At 34.1% G+C, this 13,590-nt stretch overlaps 1 protein-coding gene across 3 annotated transcripts; it reads right to left on the bottom strand.

Moving 5' to 3' along the window:
* Positions 1-9,512, bottom strand: LOC127719367 (zinc finger protein Xfin-like). Of its 3 annotated transcripts, XM_052225468.1 has the most exons (6): positions 9,447-9,512; positions 6,995-7,193; positions 5,623-6,157; positions 3,623-3,787; positions 3,153-3,240; positions 1-950 (listed from the first exon to the last, which is right to left on the bottom strand). In XM_052225468.1, the coding sequence occupies exons 3-6, from the start codon at positions 6,124-6,126 to the stop codon at positions 1-3; spliced, it is 1,707 nt and encodes a 568-aa protein (XP_052081428.1). In that variant the 5' UTR covers positions 6,127-6,157; positions 6,995-7,193; positions 9,447-9,512. The 3 variants fall into 3 exon arrangements, with proteins under 3 accessions (XP_052081428.1, XP_052081427.1, XP_052081426.1); XM_052225467.1 differs by lacking the exon at positions 6,995-7,193 and having other exon boundaries at positions 9,390-9,512; XM_052225466.1 differs by lacking the exon at positions 6,995-7,193.
* Positions 9,513-13,590: the final 4,078 nt, after the last annotated feature.

Genomic DNA, 13,590 nt, shown 5'->3' with positions numbered 1-13,590 from the left:
TTATGTTTCATGAGAAGCTGCATGTACACTTGCTTTTTCCAAAGTATCAAAAACTAGAGAACAAATTCCACACATGAAAACAGCTTCGGAACTATTAGTCTCAGTTGTAACAGGGTCAGCACTATTTCCCGATGTTGATATAATGTTGGATAATGTTTTATTAGAACAGTTGTCGGAGTGACGTTTGAGAGATGATTTAGTGGTAAAGATTTTACCACAACTGTTACATACATATTTCCCTTCTCCTGTATGAGTGATAAAATGTTCATCTAATTTGGCTCTGAATGAAAACTCCTTTTGACAAACTCCACATTTAAAAGGTTTGACTGGTTCATGTGTGATGAGATGTCGCTTAAGTCCAATACGGTGAGCAAACGAACAACAACAAATATCACATTTAAAAGGTCTATTTCCTGTATGTGTGTTTACATGATCATCTAACGTAGCCTTGTTATAAAACTGTTTTTTACATATATGACAGGAATGGGGGAGATTTTTCTCTGATTTTGGTTTGTGTGACTCCATGTGTAATTTTAACTTATAACGTTCTAAAAATTTCCATCCACATATTTCACAGGAATGCTTTTTATTTCCGTCTGAATGTCTTTTGATGTGCATACTAAGGTAACGTTTCAGTGCAAACTCCTTCCCACATATATAACATTCATTTGGACCATGGCATTCTTCCACATGTTGATTTAGAAACTTACTGTTCTGAAAAACCCTTGTGCAGAAAGAACATTTAAAACTTGACAGTTTCAACATTTTGGGACTTGGATGTTTTCTATGTGTCCGTTTGCAATGTTCTATAAGTTCTTCGTGAGTTGCAAAGGTTTCGTTACAATCCAAACATCTGATTGATACTGATCCTTTGATGACATTGACATCCTCCTCTTTTATTGGCTGCTCTAAAATGTCATCTTGATGGTCCATTGTTGAACTTTTATCTTCTGTAATATAAAGAGGCTAAATTACTGTTTACACACATAAAAATATAGAATGGCGAATGCTTGGTGTCCAGTACAGTCTGCACCAAAATCTTTTCCAACTACTAGTCCGAAGACCAATATTCTGACATTTTTCGGATGTGTCTAAATAAACGTTTGCAAATAGTTACTAGCCCAAATAAAATTTTACTAGTCTGGGGCATCGGACTAGTGGTTAATGGTGCAGACTGCCAGTAGTAGATTAAACATGATTATGAACCTTGTTTTCCATTAAACAGAAGAACATGCCAGATCTTAATGTGCTTGTTCAAAAGAAAACAGCTCAAAGAAAAATGTCACTTACTAGGTCTGAGCAGACACTTACTTCAAAATACTGCATACTTTACAAAGAAGCAGCAATTTAAATGAAAGTCCATTAGTCTGACCCAACTTGTGAGGGGGGCTAGGGTTTGATCCCATGAGACCAGAGAGGCAGTTTGTAAAATAAAATCCTTATTCTTCTGGAGGCAATATTGGTTTGCATGAAATGAAAAAATATTCATTCTCAGTTGTTTTGAATCCACTTAACAATCATGTATCTGAGACCCCAGTGGCAGAGTGATCTAAGTAGTTCATCTACAGTTATCACTAGCCTGTCAACACTGAGGTTGTGTAGGAGCCTTGGTGGCAGATTAGTCTAAGTAGTACATCTACAGTTATCACTAGCCTGTCAACCCTCAGCTTGTGAGTTTAAAACCTGTTCTTGTGTTGCACTCTGATCTTAAATGACAAGGGTTGCCAGTTTTCCTGCTATAGGTCTTAGTTCTCTTCGGTTACTCCAACTTCCTCGAATAAAATATAAACTGACCTCCATGATACAACCACGGTCTATGAAAGTATCATTAAACACCAACAAACAAACAAACAAACAATAATTCATTTTAAAACTTGTACCCATTCAGTTTTTTTAAATATTAGGGGATAAAACAATCTTTATCACTTAGTCCAAAATAATTTGGTTTTCTTGGCAGAGAATAGTGGTCTTGTTCAATTCTTAAAGACTAGAAGTGATCAAGAGCCAGAAATGTAATGTGAGTGTTTGGATCGGGTTCACAGAATAGATAGATATAAGAAGATGTGGTATGAGTGCCAAACAGACAACTCTCTATCCAAGTCAAAATTTATAAAAGTAAACCATTATAGGTCACAGTACGGTCTTCAACACAGAGCCTTGGCTCACACCGAACAGTAAGCTATAAAGGGCCCCAAAAAGTACTAGTGTAAAACCATTCAAACGGGAAAACCAACGGTCTAATCTATATAAAAAATGAGAAACGAGAAACACTTATGAACCACATCAACAAACGACAAGAGTATAGTAAGCCAAAAGAAATAATGGAGAAAAATGGGTAAAATAAATTAGAATAAAGAATAGTGGGTTTCTAAAATATAAAGAATGGACTATATATAATAGCCTAAACAAAATGGCATAAAAAATTGAAGAATACAGAAAATAAATGTCCCAATCGGGACCCTCTTATATCGACACTTTACAATCCTTGAAGTACTATGTTGACCTCTAAATGTTATTTACGCTACTGGATGTAAAGCACCAATCAATCCATCTACATATGTTTTACAATGTCGTTGGGTGAGTGTCTCATGAATAAATACAACATACCTCCTTTTATCTTTTGTTCATAGGAAATTCAGCTGAACAATATATACATACAAAGGAGGGTGATACCCCCCCCCCCTTTTTCCCTCCCTCCTTATGGTGCTACATATGGTAAATGTAAAGATTTTATACAAGTCACACTCCTAACTTTGTCTTGCCGCCCGGCCATCGGTAATTATAGACTATGCATTCAAAGCTTTTGTCTCATGTAAATCAACCCAATCGCTTTTTTTTCCTTTTTCATAATGAATATATCATACAGTACTACACCTCATCTAAATTGTGTCATTTCCGTATGTCCAACATGGGAAGCTCATTCATGTCTACTCAAATTAACCCTCAGTTCTTTTAAAGAATACAAATCCTTGACTTATTTTCAAATTTTCAAAAATAAAAACAGGGTATTATATGTCAAATTTTTATGACGAGACATGAAATGGCATTATTTCAAAATGTGGTCGCAGTGGACAATCAAGATATATTTCCACTCCCACGCTGGATAGGTGGAAAGGACAGAATTCACAAACATGACCTGTAGTGTAAAATACCTGAAGGTTTACTCTGATCCTCAAATATATATAAAACACCTGCAGAATTAGGTTCCCCATTTATAGTACTCGTATTACAGTGTAGAACCTGAAAAAAATAAAGTTAAAATATATTTTGTATGCTGTGTGCTTATGTAACATTAAACTGCCATTAATCAATCAATATGTCTTGACTTAATCACTTTATGTACTAATATACATGTTATAATATGCCTCCGGGTGCAGGATTTTCTCACTGTTTTGAAGACCCATTGGTGGCCTTGGGCTGTTTTCTGCTCTTTGGTTGGGTCGTTGTCTCTTTGACACATTCCCCGTTTCCATTCTCAATTTTATGTGTATATATATATATACCTTTTAGAGATTATGCATCATATTGATAACTTTCAGGGAACCAGTCACACTTATACATACCTTTAAAAGATTGTGTATTGAATTAATGCCTTTCAGGAAACAGTTACACTTATACATACCTTTAACAGATTGTGCATTGTATTGATGCCTTTCAGGGAACCAGTTACACTAATCTCATCATTTTGACATTCTGCTATAACATTTGATGTTTTACATAAAGATAAATATTTCTCTGTACCAATGTTTGGTTTTCTTTTAAAAACTGCTGTCACTGAACTAAAAATCTGAAAATAAGATGGATATAATATTGTCATTGTTCATTACACAGAGAAAATATTCTCAGATACATGTACCTAAATCGTTTTATACATTTGGGTCCAAATAATCATTTTTGAAGTTACAAATTTTGTCAATTATTGTCTATACCCCTTTATGACTTTTCTGTAATAGGTGTTGATTCCATATATTTGATTGTTTAATGAATTTCTTCATAACTTGCCTGTATTCCGGTCATTTTGTTTACTCCATCATGAATGTATACATAACATCCTGTTGATCGTGGAGGACTGTCGTAACCTCTAGATTTCTATTTCATGTCTCGTTTGATTTGCACAAACTAACCTATCATGATCAGTTTATCTATAATCATGATAATAATTGATAAAGAAGATGAAAAGATCCCAATTATTACATTTCTCATCATATACCAACTATTAACAGTAGAAAACAAAAAGACAGAATAACAAACATGTCACGATTTTTTTGGTAAAAATATTTTCCATCAGTCTTCTTATTGTTACCTTTTGTCCTATTTTGGACCATTTCATTATTCAAATGAGTAAACTCAGGTTAATGTCAGATGCAGATTTTATATTTTATTAGATTGCTTTTTTTATACGAATGTTTTAAGCTGTGATTCATGGATACTATTCATTGCTGCAAAATTGAATGATGAATTATTTATTTTATTATCAAGACTATAAGGACTCCATTGGAAATAAGCTAGTTTGCTTTCATGTGTCATCCTTTGTTTAAGGCATAAAAGATGTACCTAAAGTCACAATCATTACTAGATTTTAAGGTTGTATTTAGTCAAGTTTTTAAAACTTATTATGTATTTGTATATATTGCCTTTACCTGAATAAACATTATTATTCTGAAAGCCTTATTTACTTACATGTATCTAAGGATTAAGTGCTATCATATTAAAGTTGTAATTGGCCTTTTTATGTACTAAATCCAATAAACGGCCTTTAAAATTTACATGTTCCATGCTGTACAGTAATATCCCACAAAGCCAATCATTTACAAATATAAATCAGTTAGTGGATTCATTATTATTTGTTGGGTACCAATTTTCAAAGATTTTGTGGGTATATATGTAAACCATGAATTTCAATATTCAACCAAGTATAAAATTTATAAAGAATTGTATACAGACTGGCAAATCCATCAAATCAAACACTGTAAACCAATGTATTTTCGTGAATACTTTATTCAGCGTTTAGCCCTTCCCAGTTGACTTCGAGGTGATTGGTTTTTTGCGATTTTCTATACTGTGGATTCATTTATTTTCGTGGGTATCAATTTTCGTGGATTGCTAAAAACTTGCATTTTCGTGGATATTTTATTTTCGTCGTTTTGTCGATCTCTGTTTACAAAGCCCATTAAAAATATGCTATTCGTTGAACTTTTGAATTCGTGGTTCCCTTGTACCCACTAAACCCACGAAAATTGGTATCCAACGAATATTAATGTATCCACACCATATGGATGGATCAAAGTTTTACAAATTTGCGACAATCTAAATTCGTGTTATTTTTCTACTTGCTAAAATCATGAGAATAATTCGCTCATGAATATTAGTTGGTTTACAGTTCATTTTTATCTACGAAAACATAATTTTTGATCAATCTACGAAAATAGGAACCCACAAAAATAAATGAATCCACAGTTAATACCTGATTTGAGGGTGTTTAAAAAAAAGTATTTTCTTTCACCAAAAATTGCAGCCATTTTATAAACTAAGGAGATTTTATATGACTTCCAAAGAGACAACTATCCAACAGAGTCCAAATGAAGCAGATTTAAACAACTATAGGTCACAGTTCAACCTTACCTCCTTTTCGTTTGTACTGCAGTGTTCTGAAGAATCCACTATTTTCATCTTAGGTTTAGAAAGCCCCTCTTCTGTAGAAGGAATAACTTGTTGCTTATGTCTGTTTGACCGGCCAGCCACCTCTTGATCTGACTTCATTATCTGGAGATTTGGCTGGGGTTTGTTTGAAGGTTCAGCGACCTCTTGACCTAACTCCATTATCTCCACATTAGGCTGGGGTTTGTTTGAAGGTTCAGTGACCTTTTGACCCGACTTCATTATCTGAACATTTGGATTACCATCTGATCGATCAATACGAACTGCAATCACATTCTCTCGAACGCTCTGACTAACATTCTGAGATGTAATGTAAATCTGAGCATTTTGAGAAGGTCTTTCTGGTAAGGTATTCTTGTCCTGTGTATCTTTGCTGGTCTTCTCCTGTGTACCTTTACTGGTACTAGTATTCAAGGTTAACAAACTTCTGGCAGCCATACTGGTATAGTCCTCCTCACAAGGTTCCATCTTTTAGTTTTCTGTAAAAATATTTTAAACGCTGCAAAAAAAGACAATAAATCTTTTATGGTTTTCATTTCAAGGTATTAATACACTGTTAAATCTTAATTAAGCTCATCATAAGAATTTGCACAAAACACCTTCAAAGCTGGCCTTTATCTTTAGAGAAATAGAAATTAGACAAAAAAAATTGAATTTTACAAGTTTAGAAAGTCATGTTTGGAATCAAAGGTTACCAATTTATAGTCATGACGGTTAACTGATACATTCAAGATTCATTTTAAGAGTAAAGATTAATCAATGACCTCCCTTCAAACATACAATGTAGCAGCCACCATTAAACATTTGTAAAGGGTTCCTAGATATAGTGTGTCTCATCTGTAACTGCTTCTGTCAGAGTTTTGGGTTAAAGTGTAATGTTGACTGCCAAAAATTTAAGTCAATTTATTCAAAAATAACTCTCAATATTTTATCCAGATGCTATCTTTTGATCATGAATAAGCTCCCGTCCAAATTTTGTTAAATTCCATGAAGGTTTGACATAGTAATTGCTGTATATAAAACTTTTACCACAGACATGACAGACACAACCTAAAATACATAAACAAAACATCATCAATGATCCATAAAAATGAGGTCAAGGTAAAATGAACCCTGCCAGACAGACATGCACCCATTCAAATCCTACAATACACTAAATAAAGTTGACCTAACTTTTAGTTTCTGAGAAACTGACCTTAACATTCTCTCCTTATATTGTCAGACTTTTTAAATTTATGCCAAAATAATGGAATTAACTCTTAAGAACTTAAGAACTAGAATTAAGATCTTATTATAATAATCTTTTTTTGGCGTTTAAAATACTCATGCATCATACCTAAGGCCCTTCAAGGGCTTGTCTCTTTGACACATTCCCTGTTTCCATTCTCAATTCTGTGATATGACAAAACTTTATTTCACAGTACATTGTACAATGTTCGATAACCAGGCTTTGCCTCTTTAAGACTTGTTAAGATTCAAAATCATTGCTGCTGATTTATCAAACTCATTAAATTGACATCCAAACTGAAGAAAACCTACAGTCAAGAAATGCAAGTTTTATTGTTGTAAAAGAGAAGGATGACTCATTAATTTAAAGAGACAGCTGGGCATCAGATAAAAAGTCCTTTTAATGCAATGGCTAAAGCTTGGACCATGTGCTTCATACAGAATCAAAATTTGCATAAATAGGCCAACAAACAGTCTATATCTTTTATTAATCAAACAAATTTGAAGAGTGTGTAGAAATTACAATTTCTAAGCTATCACTGGTCAACACACCGGTGGTGAGTGAAGCAAGGCTTCCAAAACGGTCATATATTCCGGACATTTGTATAATGTCCGGTAAAAGTCGAATTACTTCGAATTTGAATCAAAGAAAGTTTAATATCGTTTTTTTTTAATGTCAATCATTGGGATGGCCAACTCAGCAACTGAATACCATAATTGCCTTTTGTTTATTTAGTCTTAAGGGATTAAAATCGGGATAATATATAAAATGTCCAGCTGGCTAAAAATAATTTTGGAAGCCCTGGAGTGAAGCCATAAAATTTTTATCATAAGTCAAAAAATAGTATTACAACACAATCATAATAATAAAACTTATAAAACCAATCAACAACAGATTTGTCTTATCGGGTAAAATGATCTGTAAACAATAAACGTTCTGGTTATAAAGAATTCTAGTCTTACAGATTTCTGGTTAAATTTCACCTGGAATTTTATACTGCGAAAGTGAAGGAGAAAATACAGAACACTTCTTATGCAACTGTACAAGATACCAACAAGAAAGAAAAGAGATGATATGACACATGGAACATCCCAACAGATATGAGAACACTACTGGCACCAACAAAGAAAGAGACCTACGAAAGAATAGCACATAGTATAGGAGCAAATTTAGAGCAGAGAGCGATTTTGAGATCTAGTAAGCCCTGAATCCTGATCCTGCACATAAAAAAGTATACCAAAGTACAGCAATTTATTATTATGAGAAATACACTGTAGTGCTCCAAATTAAGATAAAATTAATAGTACCATAAGACAAGTTGTGTCAATGTATTGACCTTAGGATCAGGATGCTAGGATAAAATTTTATAAGTCGGATCAAACATAAACCAATATATACAATGTTTTGACTAAATATGATAGCACCACCGCTAGACTGACAGGTGCTCAGAAAGTATAGGTCTTTTAAGGGCCTTGGGAGAACACAATCTTTAGATGGAACAATGAAAATGTGGCCAAGGTCAGATGAACCCTGCTTAACCCAACTCCACATCCTGGATCGATGTTTGGGTATGACAATGACTGAAATACAAGGAAACAAAGAAGTTGATAATACAAATTTTGACTTTTTTCTAGGCAAATATTTTTTATTGTGAGTTGCAGGAACCTGTCTCGGTTTAATTGTTGACATCTTTATCCTTTGGTCTTACTCTTAATGAATTTTTGCTTCATTAGCAACCCTACCACATCCTTATTTTTAAACATGTTATATGACCGTATATTTTTTCATAACAGACTCAAGATCATAAAGAGAGCGAACAGTAGCATGGAGCATAGGAAAGGAAACACATTGTCTTTGGTTCATGTCTATCTGGGCCTCGGTGGCTGAGTAGTTTAAGTAGTTGAACTACTGTATCACTAGCCTGTTAACACTGAGGTTGTGAATTCGAATCCCCCATGTGGCCGGTGGGCTCGACTGCAATCTTAATTGACTAGGATTGTCATTTTTCCTACCGAAGGCACTCCATCTTCCTCAAACAATAAAAACTGACTGCCACGAAATAGCACAATAGTGTTGAAAGTGGCGTTAAACACCAATCAATCAATCAATCAATTCATGTCTGTCATATTGTTCATGAATTAGGCTGTTAGTTTTATTTAATTGAATTGATTCACAGTGTCATATAACTGGAGATATAGAGGTAGTCTAACTGTTTGAGTTAGGGAAGATCTTCTTAAGCTCAATCGGTTAGAGTGCAGCCTTTTGATCCCGAGATTGAGGGTTCAACATCTCGCTGGTACCATCCATGTATTTTCACGATGACATTTTTCATGTCTGGGCTTTTATACCCGACTATACGGTTTGAGTTTTTCTCATTGTTGAATGCCGTACGGTTGCCTATAATTATTTACATCTACTTCATTTGAACTTGTCTCCTTATTTTTAAACATATGTCTATGATATGTATATTATATAAACGCGGAATGTGGGAAATCATGTTTACCACCGTCTTAATGAAATATGGATTAATCTGTCATCCTGAATTGTGAGAAAATCATACATTTGGTGTAAGTACGGTATCCACCGTGAAAGTTGGAGTCAGGCAACAGTTGAGACTTGAGTGTAATTCTACTTCCTGTTAGTCAATCAAAGAATATCTAAATACCCTAAATTAAAAACAAAAACAGGATAACAACGGTCATAATTTGAAATTATCTCCCTTGAGAAACAGACTTTTAATAGGTTAAAAGGATGAAATTCACTGAATACATAATTCTGGTCTAAATGTTAACAAAAAATTATTTTTTATGCCCCCGCCGTAGCGGTGGGGGCATTAAGTTTTACCCTTGTCCGTCTACAGGTACGTACGTATGTCCCAAAATTGGTTTCCGTTCTCTAACTTGAGTTTGCCTCAACCAAATGTTATGAAACTTATACACAATGCTTATTATCACAAAACACAGATCAAGTTTGAATTTTGGTGGCGTCACTTTAACGGTTCTAGAGTTATGCCCCTTTATAAATGGAAAAATTGCAAAATGTTAGGTTCCGTTCTCTAACTTAAGTTTGCCTCAACCAAATGTTATGAAACTTATACACAATGCTTATTACCACAAAACACAGATCAAGTTTGAATTTTGGTGGCGTCACTTTAACGGTTCTAGAGTTCTGCCCCTTTATAAATGGAAAAATTGCAAAATTTTTATTTTCTTCTAAATATCAAGTAATTTTTAAAATTTGAGTTATCTTCCTTTGTACATGATTATAGTTGAATCAACTACAATCAATGCTTCATACAATGCAATGTTTAATTTTGACTTCCACTGATAAAACACAGATCAAGTTGAATTTGGGTAGTGTCACTTTAACCATTATTGAGTTATGCCCCTTTATAAATCGAAAGATTACAAAATTTTTAGTTTCCATTCTGTAACTTAAGTTTGCCCCAACCAAACATTATGAAACCTATACACAATATTCATTACCACAAAAGTAAGATCAAGTACAAATGTTTTGTTTCCGTTTTCTATCTTTAGTTTGCCTCAACCAAATGTTATGAAACTTATACACAATGCTTATTACTACATAATACAGATTAAGTACGAAATTTGGTGGCGACATTTACCATTCTTGAGTTATGTCCCTTTTTTTATAAAAGATGAGACACAATAATTAAGAAAACAGTGAATTTAGTAGATAGTGCCAAGTACTTGGGAGTTTCAATATCGAACAATCTCTCATGGAACAAACATATACAGAATGTTACAGCAAAGGGTAACCGAACACTTGGTTTTGTTAAACGGAACATAAAAGAGTGTACAAGAAAAGAAAAGGCTTCTGGCTATATAACTATAGTACGACCTGTCATAGAGTACGCTTCTACTATATGGGACCCAACCAACCAAGCAAACATTAACACACTAGAACTTATTCAGAGGAGAGCTGCTAGATTTGTCTATAATGACTACACATCACGTACACCAGGGTGTGTCACTACAATGCTAGAAGAGCTAAAATGGGACACATTACAGACAAGATGCTGTGATAACAGGCTATGCATGCTCTATCGTATTCAGAATGAGCTGATAGACATCAACAAGAGTACTTACCTCAAAGGTGGCGACAGTTGAACTCGTGGTAGACACAAGTTTTACCCGGGCAACAGAGGATCACCAGTGATGTCTACAGGAACTCATTCTTTCCAAGAACAATCATGAAATGGAATACATTATACCTGCCAAGGTTGCTGAAGCGGGATCTGTTGAGATCAGTTGAAGATTTCCGCTCAGGGCTACAGACAATACATTAATACCAGACTCAATGCCGATTGTACATAATTTTAACCGTAACAACCTGATTTTATTTTAAATATTGTATATAGCCTTAGGGGACTAGGTTTGTAATGTCACCATGCGTAGTCCCGCAGAGTTTAAACGTTTCGTTTAGGAACCCAACTCTTATATGGAAGAAGAAGAAGAAAATCAAAATATAAGTGGCATTTAAAAAGTATTTCCAGATCTTTAGTGGACAACCATTTGATATTCTAGGGGATTGGGGATTTTTAGCGGATTGATTAATCATTCAATTTCATCTGTCGCTACTCATACTTTTTTTTCTGCTTTGCAGAGCGAATTTTTCTTCTTTCTTCAATTAAGCATACAACTATGGCATGGCCTGTATTTTGTGTTGCAGAATATTCATTTTCATCCAGTCTTGGGCAAAGTTTATTTATTTTCAGGTTTTACCGGACCAGGACATTCATTTTCAATATCCTCCTGCCCTCTAAAATCAAATGGTCGTCACCATACTATCCGAGTATAGATATGAGTCGTTAATAATCATTGACGATCAAATAGTTCAACACCATCCCTTTCAGTGATAGACAACAACAACAATTATAACAACCACAACTATTACAAATTTAAATTCTTGTTTAAATTCTTGTACACTCATTTTATGTCTCCTATGATGTTATTTACATACAAAAAATATTCATACAAAGTGTATTTTATTTTTTTCAGTTATTCATTATTTGTATGTAAAAGGCGTTCTACGAAAACTGTTGCAAAACTTGTGTCTGATCCTATTGTCAATGTTTTTTGGACAATAAAATATGTTTAAAATTTAAATTATTACAAAAAAAACAACAATAACAACAAACAATGAAATAATAATAATTAAACAAAATAATGACGACGACGACGACGACGGACGCTGGCGATGACCATAACGCACACAGTTGCTGATCATGAGTAATAGTTGCTAAACCGCATTACGCTACAAAAGCAATCGGCAATCCTCCGGTGAATCCGCTATCGGCCGAGTTGTGACGAATGGCTACAAAAGTAGTGGAACTCCAGATAGTGGAGGGAAGAACAAAGAAGAAGTAAAGATGACAACGATGACGATGACGACGACGAGGCCCCTGAATAAAATTTATAATTTAATACAACCACAAATTAAAAAGGACAAGTACTTTTAAATCAAATCGAATATTAAATTTAAGAATAAACTTAAAACTGACTGTGATTACTGGCACATGATCTGCCAACCTCGACTTACACTTAAATTGGTTTTTCAACTATAACTTTATGTTTCTGGTTTGACTGATTTAAACTATTTGGATCTCCAAGACCTGGGACAGACTAGCTCGCCTTGCCAAAATATGCAACGCTAATGATTAAAATCACACAGGCAATATTGGCAGATGTCTTTCAAACGGCTTTAAATAAGGTAGTTACCAAATTTGTTTCAGGTCAACTCGGAGAATATTTTTCTATCATGTACTAGTACATGTTCTATAACCTTAATAAGGAGTCAATAGACGATTTTCATCACATTATCTCCTTTTATATCTGATCTTGTTGGTCATTTTTCTGTTTAGTTTCTCTTTATCGACATACTTTTGAAGAAAATAGTAAATAACCCTTAACTTCATCAAACAATTGGATTTAGGGGAAGTAACTCCGATAAGGAGTCGATTCAGTAATGTCGTTAAAAGGTAATAGCTCTGTAATGAGTTGATTGACAATTGTGAGACAAGTATGGTCTCATTAACTTAGCAGTAGATCTTGTATTTACAAACTAAAAAATAGGTCACGGACAACTGCCATTCAAGGGCTAAAAATCCTTTGACGAGGTGGTTGTAGATTTCTACTGTGTTGTCTTATTTGTCAATTTGGTTTTGTTACCATAGTTTTATAATGTCGCTTACAGTTTTTCTCAATCAACAATAGTGTACGACAGAAAAAGGTTGAAAATCGCACAATGAAACTATATGAGATATCTTATAAAGTTTATTATATATCTTGAAGTTAGAATAAATAGTCAAACGGCTTGCCATACTTTCCAACTGTTTTGATTCGAGCGCTACAGATGAGTCTTATGTTGAAACGTGCGTCTTGTGTTCAAAATTGTAGGCCTGCATGGTATCTTTGGTGAGTTTTTTAGCCTTTTTTGGGGGGAAGGGTCACAATGGGTAAAACTATGTTTTTTTCTTTTGTTGTAAGGTTTAGTCTATTTCTACGCCTTTTTGCAGATGATACAATTCCATTTCTGGTTATATTATCATTAAATTTACTTATTATCATTAAATTTACTATTGACTACAAAACTCTTCAAAACGATCTTATCACACTGGGTACCGTTGGGGAAGTGTAATGACCATCAACCAAAGTTACACACACAACACCTTATATGGCCAC

Source organism: Mytilus californianus, unplaced genomic scaffold (assembly GCF_021869535.1).
Source record: "Mytilus californianus isolate M0D057914Y unplaced genomic scaffold, xbMytCali1.0.p SCAF_11, whole genome shotgun sequence".
NCBI classification, from domain to species: Eukaryota; Metazoa; Mollusca; class Bivalvia; order Mytilida; family Mytilidae; genus Mytilus; species Mytilus californianus.
The sequence above is the reverse complement of the archived record's forward strand: the minus strand, read 5'-3'. Positions and strand labels throughout refer to the sequence as shown.

Bases quoted from the DNA above. Each gene is read 5' to 3' on its own strand.
- LOC127719367 (XM_052225467.1), bottom strand. From the start codon at position 6,126: ATGGAACCTTGTGAGGAGGACTATACCAGTATGGCTGCCAGAAGTTTG. The intron at 3,788-5,622 runs GTAAGGTTGAAC...TCTTATTTTCAG, and splicing joins GCAGTACAAACGAAAAGGAG to ATTTTTAGTTCAGTGACAGC. The intron at 3,241-3,622 runs GTATGTATAAGT...TATTTTTTTCAG, and splicing joins CAATGCACAATCTGTTAAAG to GTTCTACACTGTAATACGAG.